This window comes from Schistocerca serialis, chromosome 1 (assembly GCF_023864345.2).
Source record: "Schistocerca serialis cubense isolate TAMUIC-IGC-003099 chromosome 1, iqSchSeri2.2, whole genome shotgun sequence".
NCBI lineage: Eukaryota > Metazoa > Arthropoda > Insecta > Orthoptera > Acrididae > Schistocerca > Schistocerca serialis.
The window spans coordinates 988,727,345-988,753,117 of NC_064638.1; the positions used below are offsets into that span (position 1 = coordinate 988,727,345).

General features: G+C 42.7%; 1 protein-coding gene across 1 annotated transcript in view; it reads left to right on the plus strand.

Annotated features, from left to right (window-relative positions):
- The window catches only part of LOC126454081 (discoidin domain-containing receptor tyrosine kinase B-like), a 425,916-nt gene that overhangs the window by 324,017 nt on the left and 76,126 nt on the right, over positions 1-25,773 (plus strand). Inside the window, exon 7 of the mRNA XM_050091131.1 lies at positions 5,395-5,528. Within this exon, the coding sequence (XP_049947088.1) occupies positions 5,395-5,528 (134 nt within the window). The remainder of the gene's footprint in view (positions 1-5,394; positions 5,529-25,773) is intronic.

A 25,773-nucleotide genomic window follows, 5' to 3' on the forward strand; every position in this document is an offset into this window, starting at 1 on the left:
TGCTAAAACGCTTTACTGTACCTCTCAAATACAAAAATACGCAATGGATTTAAGATTTAAACTGTGCAAGCTCACAAAAACGTGCAAAGAATTTAATAACTAACCTGAGAACACAAACAGAGAAGCTAAATATACTACTTGCTACCCTCCAGATGATTTACTCACAAAGACTGACGGCTGATTTATGCTCTCACATTTCTCAAGCTTTTCCATAGCTTTCAAGTATTCATCAACGTAAAGATTTATTTTGTCAACTGTCGTACTAAAATTTCTTTCTGACACTCGAATGTCACATGAAAAAGCCAATCAGCATCGAAATTTTAGTTTTTGTCCATTTAAAACGTACAGATAATTCGAATAGTATGCCAATCTAAGAAGATTCATTAATTAATGTGAGCATGGAAACACTCATAGTGTTCAAACTTTAATACACAGCATTTAAGATTTGAAGGGTGCCAGGTTTTATTCCAGTTTGCAATATTGCAAAATGGTGCACGTCCACTTGCTCTGATATAAATGAATACTGTTATATTCCTTCTGCAGTTTGCTTCGGACTTCAATCACCTACCGCAAGGGTGGCCTAGAATTCGGCTCACTGGCCATGTCCTGTCACCAGTGCCATAGCGCTCAGCCCGGCTAGCATAGAGTGTGATGAGGAGAAACCGCAAGTGCGCTGCATTTAGATGGCTTTGCCGTTACACTGCCTAGCACTTCTTTTATATTTCACATTCCTTTAAAACACAGATCAAAAACAAAATGTCAGTAATGTTTAATTATGGTACCCTGCAGACATATAATTTTTATTTGGTACAAATGACACAATCAGGCATTTCCAATTTCACAGGTTTTCGCACTCATGTTGTCACGTAATTGTGACTTATTTAGTTTTCTTTATCGGAAAAACGTCCTTCACACACAGTTGTTGGGTAACATATTGTAGCACTTTGCATCCTCAATATGGAGCCGTGGAAACTCTACCTGATGAAAACAATGTTTATGTCCAGGATAGTGTTAACGCAAAATGATTTATTTCTAAAACTGGAATTACCTTGCAGGCCAGTCACTTCCATCTGCACATGGACAGGGGCGCTTTCAAATGAAATGGCAACCATTCTTGGAAGCAGCTCGAAAACAGATGTAAGATTTATAGTGTCCTCAAAACCTTTATAAAACTATCCTAGTATTATTTTTCAAAGCCACAGTGAATTCTTCAAATCTTGGGTTTTCTTGAATGCTAGTGGGGTTAGGGACCTGGACTGTCTGTCAGAATGCGTCCCTTCTGCAACACGATTTTCCTTTTGAATACATCCCCTTCAAGTCAGAAAGAAGTTAGCTTGAAATGTCTTACTTATGAGCAGCGTACAGTGAAGTCCACTTAAAATGCGAAGTCTAAAATCTATTATGGATTTTCTGATTTTCGTTCCTGCACTCCATTTCCCTAAATAAGTTTAACAACAGCATGTTTTAAATAGAAAAATCGGTCAAAGCATGCCCCTTGAGCAATCCAACAAACCCTGCAGCAACATATAAAGTGTGTATACTCTTCATTCAATTCTATCTAAAACTGTTGCATATGACAGTGGAATATTGCGTCCAGCTTCAAAAATTTTGCTAATCACACCACCCATTTCTTAATCTCTTCAGTACTCCATGCCTGAAAATTCGGCACAAAAAACTTCTTGATGTACAGAACAATGAATCCCGTCTATCCATCGTTTTTATCTTTTTCTCTTTCATTACCAACTAAATCTTTAAATTCATTGTGCGTGATGTTGTAACGTCGTTTCATAGCAAATCAGCAGTACCCTTCGCTTATGCGACTGCATAATATTTATTGAGATTTTTCATCCCTCTCTTCTGTCATTTCCACTCATTATGGCTTGTGCCTATAGTTCGCTAGACTGCCTCTTTTTGTGCAAACAGCCACTAGACCTGTGAACGTCCTTCATACCATGAACAAATATCGAACGGAAAAATGATGCTGACACGACGATCCTGCCGGAGTGAAGAGAGTTGTGCTGACCGAAAAATGTCACCGCACAATACTCAGTGAAATATCGTACTCTTCCGGGTACTTGTGAGAGGGACCGAGAAAAGCCGAGACACCCCATGCGATGTCCCGCTCGCGGCCCGCACACACTGCACGCGTGAAGTACGGCAAGCCGTAGCAGGCGTGTAAAACTAATTTCACTATGTTTCGCCAATAATCATCATTCAAGCAGTAGCTTGTGTTTTGCTGATTGATGCGATGCAGTTAGTATCGCTGAAGAAATTTTGTTTTGCAGAGTAACGTGACCTGATGCCAGGGTACCATACCATCTAAAAATTTCTAGCCCACTAGTGAATTTTTGCTGGAATAACGAAAAAAAGGCGGTAAGTCTGGAGCTGACTTCGATGTCGTCAGAGATGGGGAAGGATGGGAAAGGAAATCGTTTGTTACCGGTGAAAGAAACCATCCAGGCATACATTCTGAGCGATGTAGTGATATCAAAGGCAACATAAATTGCATTGGCTTGACGGAGATCTAAAACCACCGTCGTCCAGAATAAAGGTACATCGAGTCATTTTCCTGGATCTGTAAGTACTAGAGAAGTCTTTGATTTTAGCTAACACTCAATTGCTTATTACTTAGTTTTAAGACTTTCATTGTTTATACAGGGTGTTACAAAAAGGTACGGCCAAACTTTCAGGAAACATTCCTCACATACAAATAAAGAAAAGAAGTTATGTGGACATGTGTCCGGAAACGCTTAATTTCCATGTTAGAGCTCATTTTAGTTCCGTCAGTATGTACTCCAACGTGATCAAATTGTAAATTTTCTCATGGATCATGTGTGGGCTGACGAGAATCCGTAATTGTGCAATCACGTCATCAACACAGATTTTCTGTGAACGTTTGGGCAGGCACTGTTGGTGGTGTCTTGATTGGGCCCCATGTTCTTCCACCTACGCTCAATGGAGCACGTATCATGATTTCATACGGGATACTCTACCTGTGCTGCTAGAACATGTGCCTTTCAAGTACGACACAACATGTGGTTCATGAACGATGGAGATCCTGCACATTTCAGTCGAAGTGTTCGTACACTTCTCAACAACAGATTCGGTGACCGATGGTAGAGTCGGACCAATTCCATGGCCTCCACGCTCTACTGACCTCAACCCTCTTGACTTTCATTTAAGGGGGCATTTGAAAGCTCTTGTCTACGCAACCCCGATACCAAATGTAGAGACTCTTCGTGCTCGTATTGTGGACGGCTGTGATACAATACGTCATTCTCCAGGGCTGCATCAGAGCATCAGGGATTCCATGCGACGGAGGGTGGATGCATGTATCCTCGCTAACGGAGGACATTTTGAACTTTTCCTGTAACAAAGTGTTTGAAGTCACGCTGGTACGTTCTGTTGCTGTGTGTTTCCATTCCATGATTAATGTGATTTGAAGAGAAGTAATAAAATGAGCTCTAACATGGAAAGGAAGCGTTTCCGGACACATGTCCACATAACATATTTTCTTTCTTTGTGTGTGAGGAATGTTTCCTGAAAGTTTGGCCGTACCTTTTTGTAACACCCTGCATAAAATGTTAGTAATCAATACTGCTTATATTCCGCTACAAAAATGAGACACTTTCAACTAACATTTACAAAGGCATGTGAGTTGTTGAATGATACAAGGAAATGTGTGTTAACTATATTGGGTGCTCCACAATTTCCATGACAGTCTTGTAGAGGTTGTAGAGGGTACTGGATAAAGTTTTGATATCGAACTCATGCCCGGAAATGTACTGTTTGGATCTAAAATAATTTGAAGATCAGATCGTTTTCATATCTCCCGCTTGAAATGGGACCTTTACCAGCTGTTTAGATAAAATAAGTTAAATTGTAGACGCTCATGCACTTACGTAGTGTAGCAACTAAAATTTTGTGCACTTATGGACACTTTGAAGAGTACTACTAGTTCACTGTAGAAAATAAAGTATCCTTCATATTTGGTTGCGTTTCGGCAGTCGCTGTCTTCAGTGTGATTCTTGAGGTCCTCGCGTTGCTTTAATAGCGAGTGATGAAACTAGAATTTACCATTTTCAGGAAGTACTGAGATACGAAGCTAAAAACACATTAAGAACAGCATTTCTTGCTTCTGCCAGTTCAGACCACAATTTTTCCAATAACGAAACAATTGCCTAACAAAGAACGTATAACCACAACATAATAATCATACATTGTTGCTCTGACAAGCGTGAAGTACGACTGAGACCTGGAAATTAAGGCTGAGTGTCTTTGGCGCCATGCGCTGGTAATTATAGTACATTGCATTTTCTAGAATATACTACAATAATGCTATCAAATTCAGTGGCATATTTAATATACCATGTTACAAACAGTGAAGAAAAATAAACGAAGTGTCCTATTGGTTCTTAAGAAGTGTGTAAATCGTGCTTATTGGGGTAAAGAGTTTATATGATACCGTAATAACAATAAAAGTATCAAAAATATTTTAGTTGAGACAGCCTTTTAATATTTTAAAAAAGTGTATTTTTAAATTCGTGACGACATTTTTGTAAAGTTAAGTACGTTGTTACAATCAGGTAATCAAATGTTAACTGGTGAATAATAAAATGTTGCAGAATACATTACGGGACAGATTTGGAAATTCGTTAGTACACGTGCTTTCATTGAAAATAATCATTATTAATTGAAAAAAAATTACGTGTTTCTGGCACGCTACCCTTCTTTAAAAGCGTGAGATCTGAAAATAATCAAGTCTTCAAAGTTACTTTTTATCCAAACGCTGATTTCCAGAACATGGGTTCATTATTAAAACCACCCCCAGGAGCCTGTAACGGGAATCGTGGAGAACGCTGTATGATGTTGTCAACTATAATTACGTTAGTACTAGTTGTATCAGTAAGCCTAGTCAAATAATTTTTTTAAATGTTGGTGTAAATATGCTTCAAAGTAGGCAACATACAGAATCATGAACCAAGGTAGAAGTTATAAAATAGCATTACAACATAATTTCCCTGCACGTAATTGGGACGTAGCTATACCACCTGTCATCCAATGGACTTAAATTTTCAATGGCTTGGTATGTGTCTCTCTGCTGTCTCCGACCTTAAATCTGGATACAATCTTCCGCACAACAAATAGATATTTTCATACGAATCGCATCTATGTAAGGGAACCATGTTTTGGACAGTCCGCCGAATATTTTGAAAATACTGGTTAAAGAAAAGTAAAAGACTCAGATTACTGATCATAGGGTTAATTATTATTTAAGATTTTTATTGCAAATCTAAACTTAAGTGCTGCAACTGCAAGAAAATGTCTTTGGCGAGGTGTTGAAATCTGCCTCTCCCTCCACAGTTTTGTAATATAAACTAATCTTCTACACAGGTAACGGCTGGGTGGGCTGGACCAACGACTCATACCCGAATGGTTTCGTGGAGCTCCTTTTCGAGTTCGACCAGGTCCGCAACTTCAGCGCCGTTCATATTTTCACCAACAACTTTTTCAGGAAGGATGTTCAGGTGAGTCTATGGTTATCGACGTCTGGATAGTTACTGAGACATATGAAATGTAGGTAGTGCTGTTTTACATATGAAATGTAGGTAGTGCTGTTTTAATGCATAGCATTGATTCTTCATAATAAGAATGTAACAACAGTAATAAGAATGTAAATACTGTCGTATGCCTGGCAGTTTCATGCAAATTTCTAGATCTCTGTCACTTGCGTGTCCCAGGGTCCCCATGGGTCTCAAGTTTCGGAGAGGATCGTACAACACAGTGACATAGAGGCCAAGGAACTCGAATTGATGATGTACTTGTTAGTAGCCATAAGCGATTGCCACTACTGTACGAGAGCTTCAGCAATGCAGCCAAAAATACTTATCAGACTGATATGTCGGTACACATTTTTATAGTGTAATTACATACGATTATACACCATAATTAACAAAATTTTTGCTCAGGTGACGCTGTCTCGAATAAATTTTGGAGAGAATAATTCGTAGGACAGACATGACCAGCCAACGGTTTAATGAATACAAGACAGAATAAAACGCTGAAGTAGGCACAAGTGTTTCGGAGGTCACCAATCAATTCATATTGTAGAAAAGGAGGCTCTGTAGAAAGCGACCCATACGTTCTCCCATGTGGCCTGTATGACATAGCCAATAGGATTGCAGTGAACACGCGGTCATCGAGATTCGACAGTGGATCAGTGAAATACGTCGCCTGGTTGGATGACTCTGGTTTCTGGCTGCTTCAGGTCGCTGGCCGTGTCGTGATTCTCCATCATCCAGGTGAACAGCTGCTCGGAACATGGTCTGCATCACGGATGCGGGCTGGTGGGGCAGTATTGTGTTATGGGGGACATTCACCTGATTGATCTTCCATGGGACTTGTGCTAGTAATCAAAGGCACCATTAGTACAGTGGACTACATGGACGTTACTGCAGACCACATTCATCACCTCGAGCGTGCTTTCTTCACCGATGGCCTTAATGCTTGATCTCTTCCGCTTTAGAAATGGTTTTTTCCAGCAGGATAACTGCCCATTTCTCAAGGCTACAACCGTACACATTTGCTTGAGGAGCATAAGAGTGAGCTCACGCTAATGTGTTGATCACCGAAGTCACCTGATTTGTACCCAATGTAGCTCATCGTCGGCCGCTGTGACCGAGCAGTTCTAGGCGCTTCAGTCTGGAGCCACGCTGCTGCTACGGTCGCAGGTTCGAATCCCGTCTCGGGCATGGATGTGTGTGATGTCCTTAGGTTAGTTAGGTTTAAGTAGTTCTACATGTAGGAGACTGATGACCTCAGATATTACGTCCCATAGTGCTTGGAGCCATTTGAACCATTTTTTTGTAGCTGATCTCAAGCGTTATAGAGTGTCATCTATGCGCTAACAAACCACAGGGCAGTATTTGAAAACATCTTTCTGGCTATAAAGCCATGTTATTATAAAACAATGAAACAGCTAAACCAGCGACATTTCGACCGTCTTTGCAGCACTCCTCTTCAGGGTAGCTACCAACTTACACAGGGCCGTAGTTTATGAGAAATGCGTGACATGTACTCAGAAATGTAGTCCACTTTCCTCCGAAAAACTAACAAGAAATTGTGAGATGTAAGACGGACAAAATCGCTGATTTATTGCGTTCAATTTTTTTTTTTTTTTCTGTGGCAAGGTCTTATGGGACCAAACTGCTGTGGCCATCGGTACCCAAGCTTACGCACTACTTAATCTAACGTAAACGAGCCTAAGCTAAGGACCACACATACAGCCATGCCCGAGGGAGGACTCGAACCTCCGACGGAGGGATTCAGAATTAAGTAGGTGGTCATAAGGTTTCGGGTCATATGTGTGTAAATACACACCCTCTCCAGCAAATGCAGCTAGGTGCAGGAAAATATGTGTCCTAAATCCTCATGGTCTGTTGCTGTTATTTGCAAAGAAGAGCCTACTGTGATTGAATATGGATGAATTACGTTAACTATCAGCAACAAAAAAACAACCAAATTAAGTAACGGTTATATAGTGCCTAAGAAGCACTATAATTTAATGGAACACGCTTTTGAAACAGCTTAGAATGCAGCCTAGTCAACACAAAAGTTATGATTTTCGTGGCTTTTAGATTTCATGTAGGCGACTGAATACTTATTCCTTCCTGATATGTGAATAACAGCCTTCAGCAGTGTGAAACGTCCCCTTTGAACAATTCTACACGAGACTGTGCTTAACCTGACACACAATACTTTGTTAGCGCAACGCAATCTGACTTTCAAAATTCCCTACAAAAGAATGGGCCCTGACTAACATTAAACTATACCTTTCACAAATCACTTACCTCACAAAAATCTTCGCTGCTCAAGCTACTGCAATACAGCAAGCGCCACTACTGCCAGCTTAATAAAAGATTCAAACTATGGAAGGCACTAACTACTGATAGGGATAGTTAGCAAATGAAAGATATTAATAGAGAACAAACAATGTATTTACCTTAATATCATCACAAGTCCTAATATATATATCAGTTCATGACAAATTGCAAACCTCCGCCATCTCTCTCCCCACATCCACCACTGCTGGCGGCTCACCTCCAACTGCGCAACGCTACGCGCTGTTCACATCCAGCTGCCCCTCTACAATGGCAGACAACAATGCAAACTAGCCACAGACTGCACACAGCACAGCCAGTGATTTCATTTTGAGCGCTACGTAACGTTGCCAATAAGAAAACATAAACAGCCTACTTACATAGCCCCCATGCTCCCCACAAAAAATTTTTACAAATGGTGTTGGGCACTGGCCAATACAGATTTGACAAAAATTTTTCACAATTACAGTAACAAAGATATAAAATGCACACACTTATTGATACAACGTTGGTCAAAAGCTAAAATTTTCTCACAGTCCATAAAGATAAAATCTTCGCTGCTCAAGCTACTGCAATACAGCAAGCGCCACTACTGCCAGCTAAATAAAAGATTCAAACTATGGAAGGCACTAACTACTGATAGGGATAGTTAGCAAATGAAAGATATTAATAGAGAACAAACAATGTATTTACCTTAATATCATCACAAGTCCTAATATATATATCAGTTCATGACAAATTGCAAACCTCCGCCATCTCTCTCCCCACATCCACCACTGCTGGCGGCTCACCTCCAACTGCGCAACGCTACGCGCTGTTCACATCCAGCTGCCCCTCTACAATGGCAGACAACAATGCAAACTAGCCACAGACTGCACACAGCACAGCCAGTGATTTCATTTTGAGCGCTACGTAACGTTGCCAATAAGAAAACATAAACAGCCTACTTACAAGTGAAACCCATCTACCTGCTCGTACACCTTAACACACTGCCTGCTAGCTTATAATACGTGGAAGGAAACCAGAACTAGATCAAATCCTCGTGGCAGGTTCAGAGGTGGCCAGTTATCAAGTGCTACTGAGCAACAGCACGCTGTAAATACCGCACTCAAATTATGCCATTTCTCTTTGAATGCTAGACGGAAGTTACACTAAAATAACACCATTTGTCTTCGAATGCGAGTCGGCAGTCATACTATAATTACACCATAACTCATCAGAAGCACACTGGTATGCAAATAAAACAGACGAAAACATGTTTTGTAGCACTCATCCGCGACAATTAGAAACCTGTGTCGAATGTCGAAATGGTGGTCAGCCCCACTGCAGTGAACTCAGATAAAAGACACATCTGTCTATTTTCTACTGCACGTGCTCTAACATGTCATCCTACCAACACTATGTGTACCATGTTGCTCACAGCACCAGGTCAATATTTTTCTTTGAAAGTGTGTGTAAAGCATAAACCATAAGGCATTTTTGAGGAGCAGTTGCCTTCATGGCGCTGTGGGTGAGTAGTCTAGAGTGTGGACAGGGAATTCGGCAAATCGAGTTGACTCCCGCTCTTACCAACCGCTTTTTTCATTTTATTCTATTCCTTGCAACGTTAAACTATTAATTATCAGTTTAAATATATTTAAACAGTTCAGTTTACAAACATAAATATATTGTAAGTATAGGAGGAAATTTAATATTAAAGTTTTTACTGTAGATCATGTGTTAAAAAGGCCATTTCCAGCCGACCTTTGGAGGTGTACTGACCGTAGAAAATGTTCGATTTTAATTAAATGTCAGATCAGAAGATTATAAAGTAATAAGTAAGCCTGGTTTAGTAGTATGCAAGACGGCACACGTGTGTAGCGTGTGACAGAGGGAAGATAAACGGAATATCGGGGCAGATAATGCCTCTGAAAGCAGCTGGAAGCTATTCGCTCCTTCGAGACTGGTCAAACACCCCTGCAAGCAGTCACATGATACCTCGACATCAGTGCCAAAGATAAAGGTCGAATGAATGATAGGCACTTTCCAACACGGTAATGAAAGAACCCTCGGTACAGTTTGAATGAAGGTCAAAACTAAAGGCGATCACACGTCAAGGAAAACTTCTAAGAGAATATTCCCGGCAAACATCGCAGAGGGCCGTATGCATCCAGAATCACTGTAGAAGGGAATGGAAGGACAGAGAGAGACAGATTAAACAATACTTACAGCATGATTAACAGCCTCGACCGCGCAGGGGTCGGCTGATCGCCGTTCGGCGCTGCTTGCTCTGCCTTCAGTCCCATCCGCTGCCACAGTTACGTCGACTCAGGCTACAGTAGGTGAACATCCGATTCGACGACCATGGCTATGGCAAGTGACAGCCGATTACAACTTCGGCTACGGACACGGCACACGGAGGAACAACAAGAACAGAAAATTACGGAGAGCTGTGGCACCCACGTGGCCTTCCCCCCCTCCCCGAGGCAACTATCGAGGTCACTCATCAAGTGAAACTCTACGGGCAGGACTTTCTGTTTAGCGTGCGCTATTTTCCATACCTACCCATCAACGGACGGCCTCCCAAGACAACAAAATCACAGACACCGATCGGCAACGCTGCGATCAACCGGCCAGGGACTTGATGGCAAGGCGCGGACTCAAAACGTCAGACCACGACCGCGACATCACATCTAACGACAACAAGTGACGATCAGCTGTAGGATCTGACTTCGAAACATCTCAAGTTAAAGATGACGACGCCCAATTCCAGCTCGTCTGCTGAATGCAGTCCGGTGTGAATCGAAAGAACTCTCAAAATATCAACAATGGAGCTAAGACGCCACTGCCACTGCTCACAGCCTACGCATTCGACCTCTGCAGCCAGAGATCGACACGTGGACCACACCACTCAACCAGCTACGAACGACACTAGCCAAGAAGGCCAACCTGGTCTCTCCCAAGCACTACCTACCAAGCTGGTGAGGATCCACCAATCATGATTTAGTACACGGGAATATACCTGTTGCTTAACGCGGAAGAAACAAGTTACTGGAGCATCAAGGCCATACATAGAGGGGACACGGTAAAATATGATTTCGAGTTGTTGACGGACCAACGGACGGCACTAAACTTCTTATGGGAGTTGAAAATTACTTTTCATACTCACCATATCCCTGCAGAGAAAACGTTCAAAGTTTCCACCAATATTTACCAGCCGAAATGACAGTTCAGAAGGTGGAAACTGAACTACACTAACTTGGCTTCTCGGAAGCATCAGTACATCAGTTCAAGGACCTGGATCAGAAGACCTCATCACCTTGCCAGCCAGACTGACCAGTGTCTCCTTCTATGACCCATGCTACATCCTGGACACCAGAATTCGAGTTGAAATCTTCTATCCAAAAGAGAGGCCTCCGTTACGCAAGCGGTGCCAGTGATATTTTCACGTCGCTAGTTACTGCACCCTCCCGGCGAGGTTTGTATAATTTGGAGGCCACCATCAGCCAAACAACGGCTACAAGTTGGCAAACCGGAAGCCTTCTTGATCAAACTGTAATGGGGAACACCTGACCACATGGAGTGGGTGCAGCACATTTCAACAACCATTCCTCTACAACATGGTACAGTATCAAATAGCGAGGGAAAGGACCCAACAAGCAGCCCAAGTAGCAGTACCAGTACCACCATCAGTGAACGACATATCAGACTTCGCCTGTCGTCCATCAAAACTGTCAGTCTGGATGTGTGCCTTTCGAAATAACACACAAACGAGAGGACGACGACCTGATAGTACCTAACAGCCAGACAACTACTTTGCGTCCATTATGTCCAGCATCACAGGCTTTCTGACGACCTTACAGCAGAGGAACATCCTGACCATTCTAAAGAAGACATTGCAGAAATTCTGTGCAGCACCAACAGTATCGATGAAAAACATAACCCTCTTTGAGGGAGCCATTAAGATCTTCACCCCAAGCAATGGCCCACAGACGTTCACAGACTGAAGACCTGATTTTTTTGTACAGACTACGCCAATGTTCTTCAAAGCAAGAAGCCTGAACTCGAAGACTTTATGCTCCACCACCATGTAAACATCCTTCTCCTAGAAACACATCTCCGACCAGTACAGCCATTCAGGCTTTGGAATATGGTGCGCTTTCACACCAATAGAGACAATGGCTGCGATGGGGCATTGTCATCTATATACAAAGAATCATAACCCAAACTCCAATCGCCTAGACACAACTAGGAACACTTCACGACTCGGCGATCGCCATTACCACTGCATATGGCATTATAACACTCACTGCAGCCTCCCTCAGTCTTAATAGGACGTTTGTAGAGAACGATTTTACTGTTCTATTTTATGGCTTCGACAAAATACTTCCAGGGGGCGACCTCAATGTGAAGCCCTTTGCGTGGAACTCTAGGTGGATGAACCCCCATGGAAACAAGCAGTACGCAATGGATGGACGCCTTGAGGCGATTACCTTTGGTCTTGATGAGCCAACTCATATCCCTAACAACCCCAACCATTGACCAGATGTCTTGGAAATACCTATGACGGAAAACGTGTGTCTGGACCTTTAACTTCAGACCACAGTCCAGTGCTCGGTGTCTTTGTGGACACTGTGGACAATCTCCAGCCATCCTGGACCATCAATACCAACTGGCAACAGTACAGCACATAGCTCAACAACATCGTTCGACCAACGGAGGGCATCTCTACCACTGCCAACGTCGATGCAGTAATATCCACTCTCACTGGCAAACTCCATAGGATGTACTGACAAAACACCATGAGATCAAAAGGCCGTACCTGCTGATAAAAGGAGCTATCTTCCTTGTTTAGTGACCTGAAGACCTTGAAGAATATAGGCAGAAATGCTGGCAGCGCCACCGAAACCCGACAGACTGACGGACAGGAGATGAAAAGCGTCACCCGCGAATTACAACATTGTGTCGTCGGACATCCCACCGAAGTTTGGGAAGGCAGGATGGTCCACTTCATGCTTCAATCTGGTGATGAATAGTTGCTTGTCCATTGAAGAACACACTCCAGGACCCTGCCGGCCTTGTCTATGACGCACTGGGCAAGGCAGAAATCTTCACCGAGGCGTATAAAAGCGAAAACGTTGTCGATATCCTAGAAGATAACGCCGTAGTACAGACAACGCTGAAGACAGGGTACACCGGCGGCTGTGGAAACTTCAGTTGCATCACCTCCAGGATGGCATTCTGTTAACTATGCTTGCAAAGATCAAGAAAATCCTCTGACATCCGGGCTCTCACTCAGCACTGGGACCGGATGGCGTTACAAACTCCCATCTGAAGCTGTTACCACGAAAGCAACTGTTCCTCATTGCTAGGATTTTCAGCCGCTGTCTACACCTGCACTACTTTCCATCCTGCCAAGGGCCTGCAAATCCTCAAACAGGGCAAAGACTAAAGTCTATCAGGAAATCACCAACCTATCAGGCTCCCATGTACCACACACTATGCAGCTACAGAAACTCCTTCTCACCACCCAAGACGTCATACGGCCAGACCAATTTGCCTTCGAACATTCCCTCTCTGCTGAGTACCAACTGCTGCGGATCGCAGAAGACATCGCCTACAACCCAAACCGTACCATCTACACAGCAACAGTGTTCCTGGACGTGGAGAAGGCGTATATTAGAATCTGGAATGGGAAATGTCTCCTTAAATTACTGAACCTTCATATTGTCCCGGACTACCTAGTCAGTTATTTCCAGTTTCCTTACAGACCATAAATTTCTCGTCACGATTGTGGGGCAGCTGTCTACCATAAAGGATTTGCAGGAAGAAGTTCCACAAGGTTCAGTGCTGTCCTGCACACTGTTTATAATCTGTCATTGATCTACCAATGCGCAATTCCCCAGCAATACAGTCCTGCCCACCAATAGTCGGGAGCTACCACCTTCATCATGAATGCAGCAAAATCTCAACCTCGCGGCCAACTGGGCGGGTAACCAACTCATCCAATACAACTCCAAAACACGAGGATTATAATACACACATCAACCAAACTTTTGCATCACCGCAGTTCCCTGAACTCCTGAAGATAGACGTTGACTATGGATATTGTATCACAGACACAGACCCTTTGACTGTTCAGCGATGTCAGTAAACCTGCCCAAAGATGTAAACAACCATGCACGAGCAGCGCCTATTAGACGGAGCGGGTCGGACAGCCGATCAGCTCCAGTCATTCCACCAGGAAGGAGGTACACGGCTCGTGTTGCCTATAGGTCAAACATGCCTAAACGGTCAATACCGCGGTTCGATCGCGTCCACGTTGTTACTTTGTGCGAGGAAGGGCTCTCAATAAGGGAAGCGTCCAGGCATCTCAAAGTGACCCAAGCGACCCAGGATTCGAACCTGCGACCGTAGCGGTCACGCGGTTCCAGACTGTAACGCCTAGAACCGCTTGGCCACCCCGGCCAGCGCCAGTAGTTAATAGTCCGAGTGGCAGTGAAAGCACTCGTCTTTCAAAAAGGCCCTTCGTAGTTACTATTGAAAGCATGCGATTCTATTAAGAGGTATTTGGTCTGACACTTCTCAAAACAAATGTCTTGATAGAACAATAAACGAATTGACTATAGGTAATAACTTGCTACTTCAGCAGACTAATACTGCATTCCATGAAAGGTACTAACATGTTGTGACCGAACAACTACCTAGCAAAGAGATTTTATTCCTCTCATCTCCGCTATAAAGGCTGACAAACAACCCAACTAAACCCATATTGTCGTTAACGTCCTGATTGCGACACGCAGATGACATCGAAAGCAAAGAAAAAATAATTCGTACATGGAAACCATGCCGGGACGCGACGCAGGAGGAAGTGAGATTGGGAGAGTTAGGTAGATCTACTACAAACTAAAAACTAAAAACGTAAGTGCATAGGATGATGCTTAGTGATTTGGCTGAAACCACGTGGGCAGAAGAAGATAGATGTTCTTTCAAGTTCCTAGAATATTTCGGCTGAGTGGGCGGTAGGGAAAGGTAAAAATCTATCTGTAGAGTTACGTGTAGCGTATGAGGAATGTCTGAGCAGTAGGTGATATATCGTCACAGTAGATCAGCGGTTAAGTGCTTCAGCAGGCAAATGATCGGCTCAGATTCTATTCGTGCTGCAAAGAAAGATTTTATTTTTTCGTTTTATTTTATTCTTTGAAATGTTAAACGGTTAATTATAAAGTTTAAATATATTTAAACAGTTCAGTTTATATACGTAATATTTATGTAGTCAGTTTAGTTGCGATTAGTAACCATGTAAGCAAAGGGTAACAGGCCACCACATTGCAGCACATGCATAAAATTCCACACGAGGTGCCACTGGACAAGTTAAAAGCCATTGGCGCCGCGCGTCGGCCAGCTTAAGTGGGGTTTTTAGGCGGTTTATCGTGCTCGTTTAAACAAATTCTGGATAGGTTTCCAATCTCCACCCCAGACAACGCGATGCTCAAATACTTAAAATATGTTAACACATGGAAGAAATTTACCCGATTTACAGACAGATTGCAGGATGATGTTTCATCCTCGGCTTACCTGACTAATTTGTATATAGAAAGGACAGCAGTCCAACAATTTAAATAAATTTGCGAAATCAAGGAAGACAGAGGACTCCGTAAAATGGGAGTAAACACTGGAATGAGTAATTAAAGAAACTGATTCCACGCCGGCGAATCCAAAAGCAAATAATCCAATTTCTGACAATTTAACTCTTCGACGTTCGGTAGTAAGCTGTTCGATTTACGAACTTTCTGGAACAGTCCCTCATAACGCAGTTAAACCTAAGTATCGAGACATACCACTGTTAAATAGGTTACAACTTACGTCACGAGGGATATCAGTTGTGTAATGAGGACATAAAATAGAGGGCATTAAGAGACATTCTCTCCCACGACTGATGCCCTGTTAGAAGTGTCCCTTCATGTGTTCAGAGGATCCGCAAAGTTCCGTTTGCGTTTACTGAGCGCAGCTAAATGTGCCCGGTGTGTGCACGTAGAGCCGGCTGGTCTCACTTTGCAGTCCACGCGCACCGCAGCAGTAAGTGAAACGTGGGCCATTATTCTGCCTGGGGGGATAACAAAGGAATTCGTTTGCATCGCTAACAACAGGCTGCGAGCTGCACCTGTCACTTCATTACACGACATACGAAAAGTAATTACTTGGGCAAATTTGTTCGCCGCAGTACACGCGCCGCTGTTCCACCTACTCGTCGCGCCACAACGCGCCCGAAATTAAGCGAATTAGTTACCCGAAAAATGGCTTATGCAGGTAACACAAAAAGCAAAATTCTTTTATGTTTCTATTTTTCTTTTCACTCAAATGTAGATACATGTGTTCACCTCCGCAGACTGTTAATAGCACGCCTACGGCAATCTTCAAATAGAAGTAATGACTGAGTTTTCACTGAGGCTTCGGTGAAAGGGTTTTTATTTCGATTGATACTGAAAAACCTACACGATCACACAGATAATGTTGTGAGGAAGTCGAACAAAATACTTTATTTTATTCGTAGAACACTTAGAAGATGCAACAATTGTGCGAAAGAGGCTGCCTACACTGCACATGTCCCTCCGCTTCTGGAGGATTTCTTACCTGGTATGATTTAAGAGGACATAGATAAATATTGTAGAGCATGTCAAAAACATGATATGCGAGCTATGATACCAATCATTGAAAGAAAGGCGATTTTGGTTGTGGGGTGATATTCTCACGAAATTTGAATCATCAATTTTTTCGTCCCAATGCGGAAATATTTTTTTGACATCCACCTACACATGGAGAAATGAGGATTGTCATAAACTAAGAAAACTAAGAGTATCAGAGCTCGCACAGAAAGATTTAACTGTTCGTATTCGCAGCCTGTTATCTGAGAGAGGAACGGTATGCAGGTAGTCTAAAGGTGTTTTGATGAAACCTCAGCAAGAAACCTAAGCGTGAATTACAGAGCAGCCATATATGTATAGAATTAGGTGTAGATGATATGGACAGCATAAACGTTAAGCACTTGTGTTAGAGACAGACATGAACACGATCTGATAAAAACTGCGGGCCGAATTACTCCTGAAGCCATTCTGAATTAAAACATAGAACATGTTGTGCTAGTGTCGCAGCATACGCTCATCATTCGACACCACAATGGCGACTTAGCTATTACAATATTTTCGCAGATAGTAAGTTCAGAGTTGTTTACAAGGTGGTGTCCAATAAATGATGATTTTCGAGACAAGTGCCACACTGCAATTATGTCTTCTCTCCAATAGCACTACAATTATTTTAAGACAATTTAGCTAATATTTTAAATCGCAGATTTGAAATAACTTTATGTTTGGGAAAAATACAGTTCATTTTTTAAATAAAATATTCAATGAAATGTACACTGTCATCCGTTACATGTGAACTTATCATAAACAGTCTTATTTAAAAAAGTAGTCTATGATATACTTCAGGTTATTCATCAACACACACTTTTTGCTCTAAGTACAACGCGTTCGTTAATGAATTACGGGTTAACGTGTCAGTGTAGCTGCATAGCGGATTACTGTAAAATATCGCTGAGCTCAGTGGTACAGTTTCCGAGGCTGTTCCTTGGATTCAGGTACGAAAATGTACGATATTTCAGAAAAAATACGGACTATTCCTTGATATCTATCTCGATTACAATGAAGTGGTCTGGGTGATACAGTGATTAAGACGCTGGAGCTATATGCTGCACGAATGGTGTTCAAATACTCGTCTCTTCCTTTTTATTTCTGTCTTTAGACGACTCACTAAATTACTTGTGGCAAATGCGGGGAGGGGGGGGGGGGGGAGGTTTCTTTATCATTTGCATGGTCGGCGCTCCAACACCGAAAGACTATATTGATTACTACAGCCGGCCGAAGTGGCCGTGCGGTTAAAGGCGCTGCAGTCTGGAACCGCAAGATCGCTACGGTCGCAGTTTCGAATCCTGCCTCGGGCATGGATGTTTGTGATGTCCTTAGGTTAGTTAGGTTTAACTAGTTCTAAGTTCTAGGGGACTAATGACCTCAGCAGTTGAGTCCCATAGTGCTCAGAGCCATTTGAACCATTTGATTACTACAGGATATTAAACGTGGAATACGTCGTAGCAGTACAAGACATGAGAGTCTCCCAATGTTATGACAGATTTCTAAAAAAGGAAATGAAGGAAAAATAGCGAGCACCACGACTGTACGGGTTTTAGGATTCGCTCTATCGTCGTTCTCAGACTGTCCTTCGGAGACAATTATGAGGATTATACCTGACATTTGCGTAACATAAATGTTGATAAGAATGTTCGAAACTGAATCTTGTTATGTCTGCGTAGCTACCTCCATACTTCCGGGATTTCACATGCTATCGCCGGCCGCGGTGGCCGTGCGGTTCTAGGCGCTCCAGCCCGGAGCCGCGCTGCTGCTACGGTCGCAGGTTCGAATCCTGCCTCGGGCATGGGTGTGTGTGATGTCCTTAGGTTAGTTAGGTTTAAGTAGTTCTAAGTTCTAGGGGACTAATGACCACAGCAGTTGAGTACCATAGTGCTCAGAGCCATTTGAACCATCACATGCTATCTTGGCTGTTCGTTAAGCTTGAAGTAACTGATAATATGCCACTGTTAGCTTTGTTTGCTGTAGGCATGTGAAAATGATAAAGACGAAAGTGTTGTCATACTAGTGAAACTGCATTATTTATTGCTTACAGAAAAACAATTTTCCAGTAATAGATATTAAAATAGTTTTTTTTTCCTCGTGAAAGAGAAAAGGTCTATTCTCTACAAAACATGCAGTACTGCTGGCAGACAATTTATTTAATTGTTTTATTTGCTAAAAGTGAGAATGTGTTTTAATCTGAGAATGAAACTGTTCTCACATCAACCGTAGTTTAGTGGTGGTGTACACATAAATATCATTCCTTACTGAGGTATTGACGTACGCGAAGTAACGTCTCGTCCAAGAAGTGCCTACGAGAATAATTAACTGAAGACGCCTTCGCAGAAGGAGATAACGGCTCGTAAATGGAGCTATAAACGGCATTCAGGAATTTATTGCTTTTATAGTACACAACTGATTTCACGGAGAATTTGTAGGCGCCATTGGTCTAGCCACTCGTTTGGAAATTGCCAATTTAGTGATAGGCATCTGTTTGGGTCGGGGTGGGGCATTCACATCGGGAGGGGAGACGAGACGATGAAGCATTAGAGAACACTGGGGCGCTACTCAACCGCCAGCAAGTATACAGCACCAGCGAGATGCAGTACGCATGCCAACATACACGTAGTGGAAAGCGCATCATGTGGCCGCTTACACCTTCGGGTCTGGGTGGCCAAAGGTACTAGTATGGCATCAAAAACTGCTTATTTTTGTTCACTATGAATGCATTAACGGTCAATCATGGCAAAAGTGTCTTAATAAGTTCGTGCAGCGTATCTTCCAGCCTTCTAATTTATATTCATAACTAAATAAATTAGCCTGAAAATAAAGTTTACGTACACACCAAGCTCTAGGTAGATGTTTTACATACGCACGAAAAAAGTGGCAGTATAGTACAACAGGAATCAAAACGAGAGTTAACTTAAACGCGAAGACTGTCAGCTGGAGAGCATTTTGTTTCAGTCACAAACGATCCCAGATTGTTTCTGTTCCCTATTAACAATTTCGTCTGCCTATCTAAGCTTTTAAGATATTACAAAAATATTTTTAAACTACAAATCGTATCATTGTTCCTTAAAATATTAGGTTTTATAATTTATTCACTTTAGCGTGGACTATAACAAATTTTGGAAAACCCTTTTTCCTCTTTGATATTCGTAGTACAAAAACACTATTTGAAAGGATTCAATAATAACCTGAGATGATAAAATGGTTGAGGATTCCTTTTTGCTTGTCACAAGAGCAAAAATAAATTCTTCAGGCGATTAGTCAGTTGAATATGGGCAATGATATATTTGTTAGATGGTTTTCGCTGTCAAAAAAATATAATAAACTGTCCGACCAGCTGAAATTGTTTGGCCGAGGAACGAGGAGATACTTTAAGGCTTTTTATCCTTATTTACTCGATGACTAGTAGCATACGAATTGTTGTGTACTACTCGAGATTACCTGTTCTTTGATACTCTAAAGCAGTGGCCGCGGCATATTTAGTGTAGCCGAATAAATAATCTATCATTTTCTTGGAAGCGTTTCGCTGCAGAACTAGACTTGTTGGATTCAGTTCATCTTGGGACACCCAAACAACTGTATGTTGCCGCGTAATAGGAGTATATCGAACATTCATCTGCCTTTACGATGTTGAATAACAATTTTATCCACAATACAACTATATCTTATCTACATACACAGACCGCAACCCTCTATTCGGTTCCAAGGGGGTACACTCTATCAATACTAGTCATCCCCTTTCCTCTTTTACTCGCAAACGGATCGAGGTAAAAACGGCTTCTAGATGATTCCGTATGAGACCTAATTTCTCTTATCTTCTCTTCGCGACCTTCAGAAAAATGCATGTTGGCGGAAACAGAGCCGTTCTTTAGTCAGCCGCAAATGCCGATTCTCTAAATTTACTCAATAGTGTTTCGCAATAAGAACGTCGTCTTATCCCCAGGTATTCCCTTTTGAGTTCACAGAGAATAGCCCTAATACTTGTGTGTTGATCTAAACTACAAGTATGAAATGTACCAGCACACCTCCGAATTACTAACAAGAAGTCTTCTTTTAATCCAGTCTGGTGTAGATCCAAAGCACTTGAGCAGTACTCAAGTATCCGTCGCACTAGTGTCCTATACATTATCTCCTTTAAGCAATGGTGTGCAAAACTTACGGATCAAAGTAGCTTTCACATGATGTATCACTGCCAAATAACATACAGTAGCTCTGTGGAAGGCGGACCATACGAAGGTGTGAACTTCAGTAGGGGCAACTGATTATTTCCAACTTAGGCAAAGTAGATACATGTTATAAGTTTACGGCCCTTCTAAATAATCGGTAGCACGTTCCCATCGACGTGGTAGTCGTTGTACACCCTTAGTTGTGTTTACTGTTCGTGTGGAACCGTCTGTTGCCCGGCAGCTCTGAAGTGAATCAAGCCGAGGTCTCAAGCGATTAATTCCAGGGATTGTGGTGGTGTGATACAGCACCTGTGACTGATTTGTTCGATCGATGGGGCTGGAAAAGCTTTGCCCTCCACACTCTCCAGACTTAAGTCCCTTAACTTGAGCCATGTGTTGAAGGAAGCGCTGCATGGCGTTCACTTCAAACCCGTCACAGAGATTGGTCAGGCAACAGACCGCTCCACTCAAACTACCAACACAACTAGCTCTGCCTATTGTATCTCAAGAGGGTGCGTCAAGAATCACTACTCAGACTGAATCTGCTTTCATCTGAGGACAGAACGCTACCCCACTTCTCTTTGGTCCAGTTTCTTGGCACGATTCCAAATGGTCCTGCCGATGTACGGGTGTCAACAGAACTCAACGTACTGGTCGTCGGGCGAAAGGACCACACCAGTGCCGTCGGCATGCCACTGTGGTGTGTGTAATAGCGTCTGTCGCAGTCCTATTAAATGTGGTTGCAATTGCACCCGCTGACGTGGGCCTCTTAGTGACTGTTAGAGAATGTAGGCGTTATGTGCTGCTGTAGCTGACCTTGGTCGACCACCTCCTCTCCTTCGGGCAGCAACACATGCTGTTCGGAACGCTCCCCATACACGTGAAAAAGCGCTGTAAGCAACACTAAACTCCTGGACTACACTTGTAACACTTCGCGCTTGCTCCAGTTGCCCGACGATGGATGTCCGTATTAAGTCACTCGGATGTGGTCTCCGGGCCATATTGTTGTGAAGGATACCACTACAGTGCACCGGAACTTCTCGGTGATGAATACACAACGCCTTTTCCCGTTTCTTCAACTGCCTCGTGTTGAGGTGCTATAGTAACGCTGACCTCATGCAGTGTACCGTCCAGCTTTCTGTTCACGACTGGGAGACCTCTGGTTCAAATGGTTCAAATGGCTCTGAGTACCATGGGACTCAACTGCTGAGGTCATTAGTCCCCTGGAACTTAGAACAAGTTAAACCTAACTAACCTAAGGACATCACAAACATCCATGCCCGAGGCAGGATTCGAACCCGTGACCGTAGCGGTCTTGCGGTTCCAGACTGCAGCGCCTTTAACCGCACGGCCACTGCGGCCGGCGAGACCTCTGGCAACATGCAATTGCACATTAATTCATTTCCAGCAAGTATTTAATATGTTATACTACTTTATATATCAGGTCTTCACGATTTGCATAGCAGTGTTGAGTAGTTACACTTTCCTAGAATTTCTTCAATAAACCTAAGTCGACCGCCCGCCTTTCGCATTAATCGACCTTACGTTATCTTAGCATTTCATATCGCTTTGCGAAGCTACTCCTATATATTTAACCGACGTGACTGTGTCAAGGAGCACGCCACTAATACTGTGTGCGAACAGTATAGGATTGTTTTTCGACTCATCTGCATTAACCTACAATTGTTTTACATTTGGGGAAAGTTGCCTCTGATCACACCAAATATTTATTCTGTCCTAGTCATTGAGTGTCCTCTTACAGTTACTCAAAGACAACACTTTCTATTACTCCACTGCGTCTTCAGTTAAGAGTCACAAATCACTACTCACGCTATCCGTTAGATCGTTTATGTATGTAGAGAACAGGAGAGGACCTATCACTCTTCCCTGAAGCACCGCAGACAATACCCGCGTGTCTGATGAACACCCACCTACGAGAAAAATGTACTGGGTTCTGCTACTTAGGAAGTGTTGGAACAGATCACATATCTGAGAACAAATTCTTCATGTTCAGACCTTCTTTAGCAGTCTGCAGTGAGGCAACAGACACATTTCGGAAATTTAGTAGCTTGGCATCTGTCCGCACCCTTATTCGTTGTTCGTAGGACATCGCGTGAGAAAATGGGAAGCAGATATTCACCCGAGGGATGCTTTCTAAATGTGTCCTAATTTGTAGATAAATGTTTTTTTGTTTCAAGGAAATTTATGGTATTAGAAATTAGAATATACTCAAGAATTAAGTAGCACACGTAATTTTACAGGTGAGATCTTTTACCCTTCTTATATAGAGGAGTCACAAGCGCTTTTACCCAGTCGCTTGTGATTTGTCACTGGGTGATACATCCTCGATCAATGAAAGCTACGTAAAGGGCCAATGCCCAAGAGTTGTCTATGTAAATCTGAACTAAGATTGCAAAAAAAATGGTTCAAATGGCTCTGAGCACTATGGGACTTAACATCTATGGTCATCAGTCCCCTAGAACTTAGAACTACTTAAACCTAACTAACCTAAGGACAGCACACAACACCCAGCCATCACGAGGCAGAGAAAATCCTTGATTCCGCCGGGAATCGAACCCGGGAACCCGGGCGTGGGAAGCGAGAACGCTACCGCACGACCACGAGATGCGGGCAACTAGGATTGCAAATATTTCGTATTAACAGTAATGTGTTTGACCTAAGATCCTTTTGATGGTGGCTGAATGTTACAATACTCCACTTTCAACACAAGTCTGAAACTGTAGCCTAAATCGTTTCGGAGATATTTTTCCACAGTGCTGCAGACTCAGAGCGATCGTGTCTGATTTTGGCCTTGCACACTTTTATTTCGCTTCGCTCCGCAGTTTAATCCGTACTTCATAAAGATTAGGTGCTGGATTTCACTTGTAGCGTATGCACTGTCCAATCACATTAATATGGGCAACTGTCAGAAGGTTTTTGCAGCGCGGAAAGAGAGTCAGATAGATTCTCGAAGGTACCGACAGGAACATGGAACTATGCCGACTCTAGTGCCGTGTGCCGTGGCCGGCTGCGCTGCGTTTCTCTACATCTACATATCTACATCTATATATATACTCCGCTAGCCCCAAAGGCATATCACCCCCCCCCCCCCTCCTGTTCCACTCACGGATCGGGCGAGGGATATTCGACAGTCTAAAAGCCTCAGTACGAGCTCTAATTTTCCTTATCTTTGAATGGTGATAATTGCGCGATTTGAAAGCTGGTTTTAATAATATATGCTCTGCATCCTCGGTGAAGATCGGATTTTGGAATTTATTTCATCGGTTCAGCGTACATGGCGAGAATAGCCCGATCGAGGCTGTCGCACAGTTTCTCCATTGGATTAAAATCCTGGAAGTGGTCATTCCACGTGGAATCTATAACATCGGCACTGGTCACGTTAATGTGCCTGGACTGTGTATGTGCATAATGTTGTTTATTCTTTGTCTGCAGTCAGCCATGCAGCAGGAGCTCCCGTTGCTTTGGTCTGTGATGGAATATCTTGGTTCCTTAGAGCTATTTCTATCTTTGGGAGATATTATTCCTATTGTGCCTTACGATGTTTATTTTGTCATGTAACTACCATAACTGTGATTCTCTGAGAAGGATTTATAACGTGTCAGTGTTCAGTTGTCTGACAATATGGAAGCATCTCCTGAATCCGGGTGCTTTGAAAATCTATATTTTGGACGACCTCCACCAGCACTAATGGACGTTGCTGATGAGATCCAAAGAGGAGCTATCATATCGCATGTAGAATCGAGACCTTGTACTGTCGTACTGAGTGTCTTCCCCATTTCCACTTTTCTTCGTCTTTGTTTTTGGAGTTAATCTTTAAAGTACCCAATTTAACAACTCCACTCCTCAGTACTGCCGATGGCGTGATGATTTGGGCTGGTTGTAACACGCCGGCGTTGCATGTGGAGATGTTCACTTCACATACACGTCGTGAATGTTCTTTGCATTTGCCTTGCGTCTTCTACAGTTGAGTACCTAACGCGACAGATATAATACGGCAGTGGGCCCGTTGATAGCACTCACCGTAACAGTAATGAGCATAGCTTCAGGTTCCATATGCTGCGTGACCATTGGCGTTGTACTTCAAGAACAAAGAAAAACAAAGAAAAATTGTGATGCCATAATACTTTTTATTTATTATAAGAACAATTCTTGTGGAATGTGTATCACACGTAATTCTAAGCGCATTAACAATTATGACACAAATGGAGCTGAGTGAAACACACACTCACACTACGTGCCATCCTCCATAGACGTTCATACTCAAACTGGCGCCATTCTTTCCAGCCACCTACCAGCCAATGGAAGACGAGAAAATGGATTTCTCAGTCGTATCACGTGATAGACTACGCACCCAGAGTTTGATCGCATCTCCATCTACATAAACAATACTACTCTGCAATTTACACTGAAGTGTCTGGCAGACGGTTCTTTCAACAACCTTGAGACTATATCTCTACCGCTCCACTCTCTGACAGCGCGTGGGAAAAACTAACACCTCTTATTTTATTATGATGGTCACTTCTCTTTATGTAGCCTGGCAACAGTAAAAGGTTTTCACATTCAAAGGAGACAGAAGGTGATTGAAATTTCGCGAAAAGATCTCACTGCAACGAAAAACGTGATTGCCATCTCAACTAGCTTATGATATCCATGACACTCGCTCCCCTCGTTCAAAGATGGTGCAAAACGAGCCGCCGTTGTTTGAATTTTTACGATGAACTCCGTCAGTCCCATCTGGTAATGATCCCAAACAGCACAGTACAAACAGAGACGGTAAAGCGCAGTGTAGGCAGTCTCCTCAGTAGACTTCTGAGTTTTTCCGGCATTAAAACGCATTCTTTAGTTTACTTCAGCAAAACATTATATATGTGATCGTTCCAGCTAAACTTGTTCCCAACTGTAATTTCTAGGTATTTAGTTGGATTGACAACTTTCAGAATTATGTGATTTGTCGTGTAATCGAAATGGTTCGGATCTCTTTTTGTACTGACGTGGAAGACCTCATACTTTCCTTATTGATACACAGTTTCTATT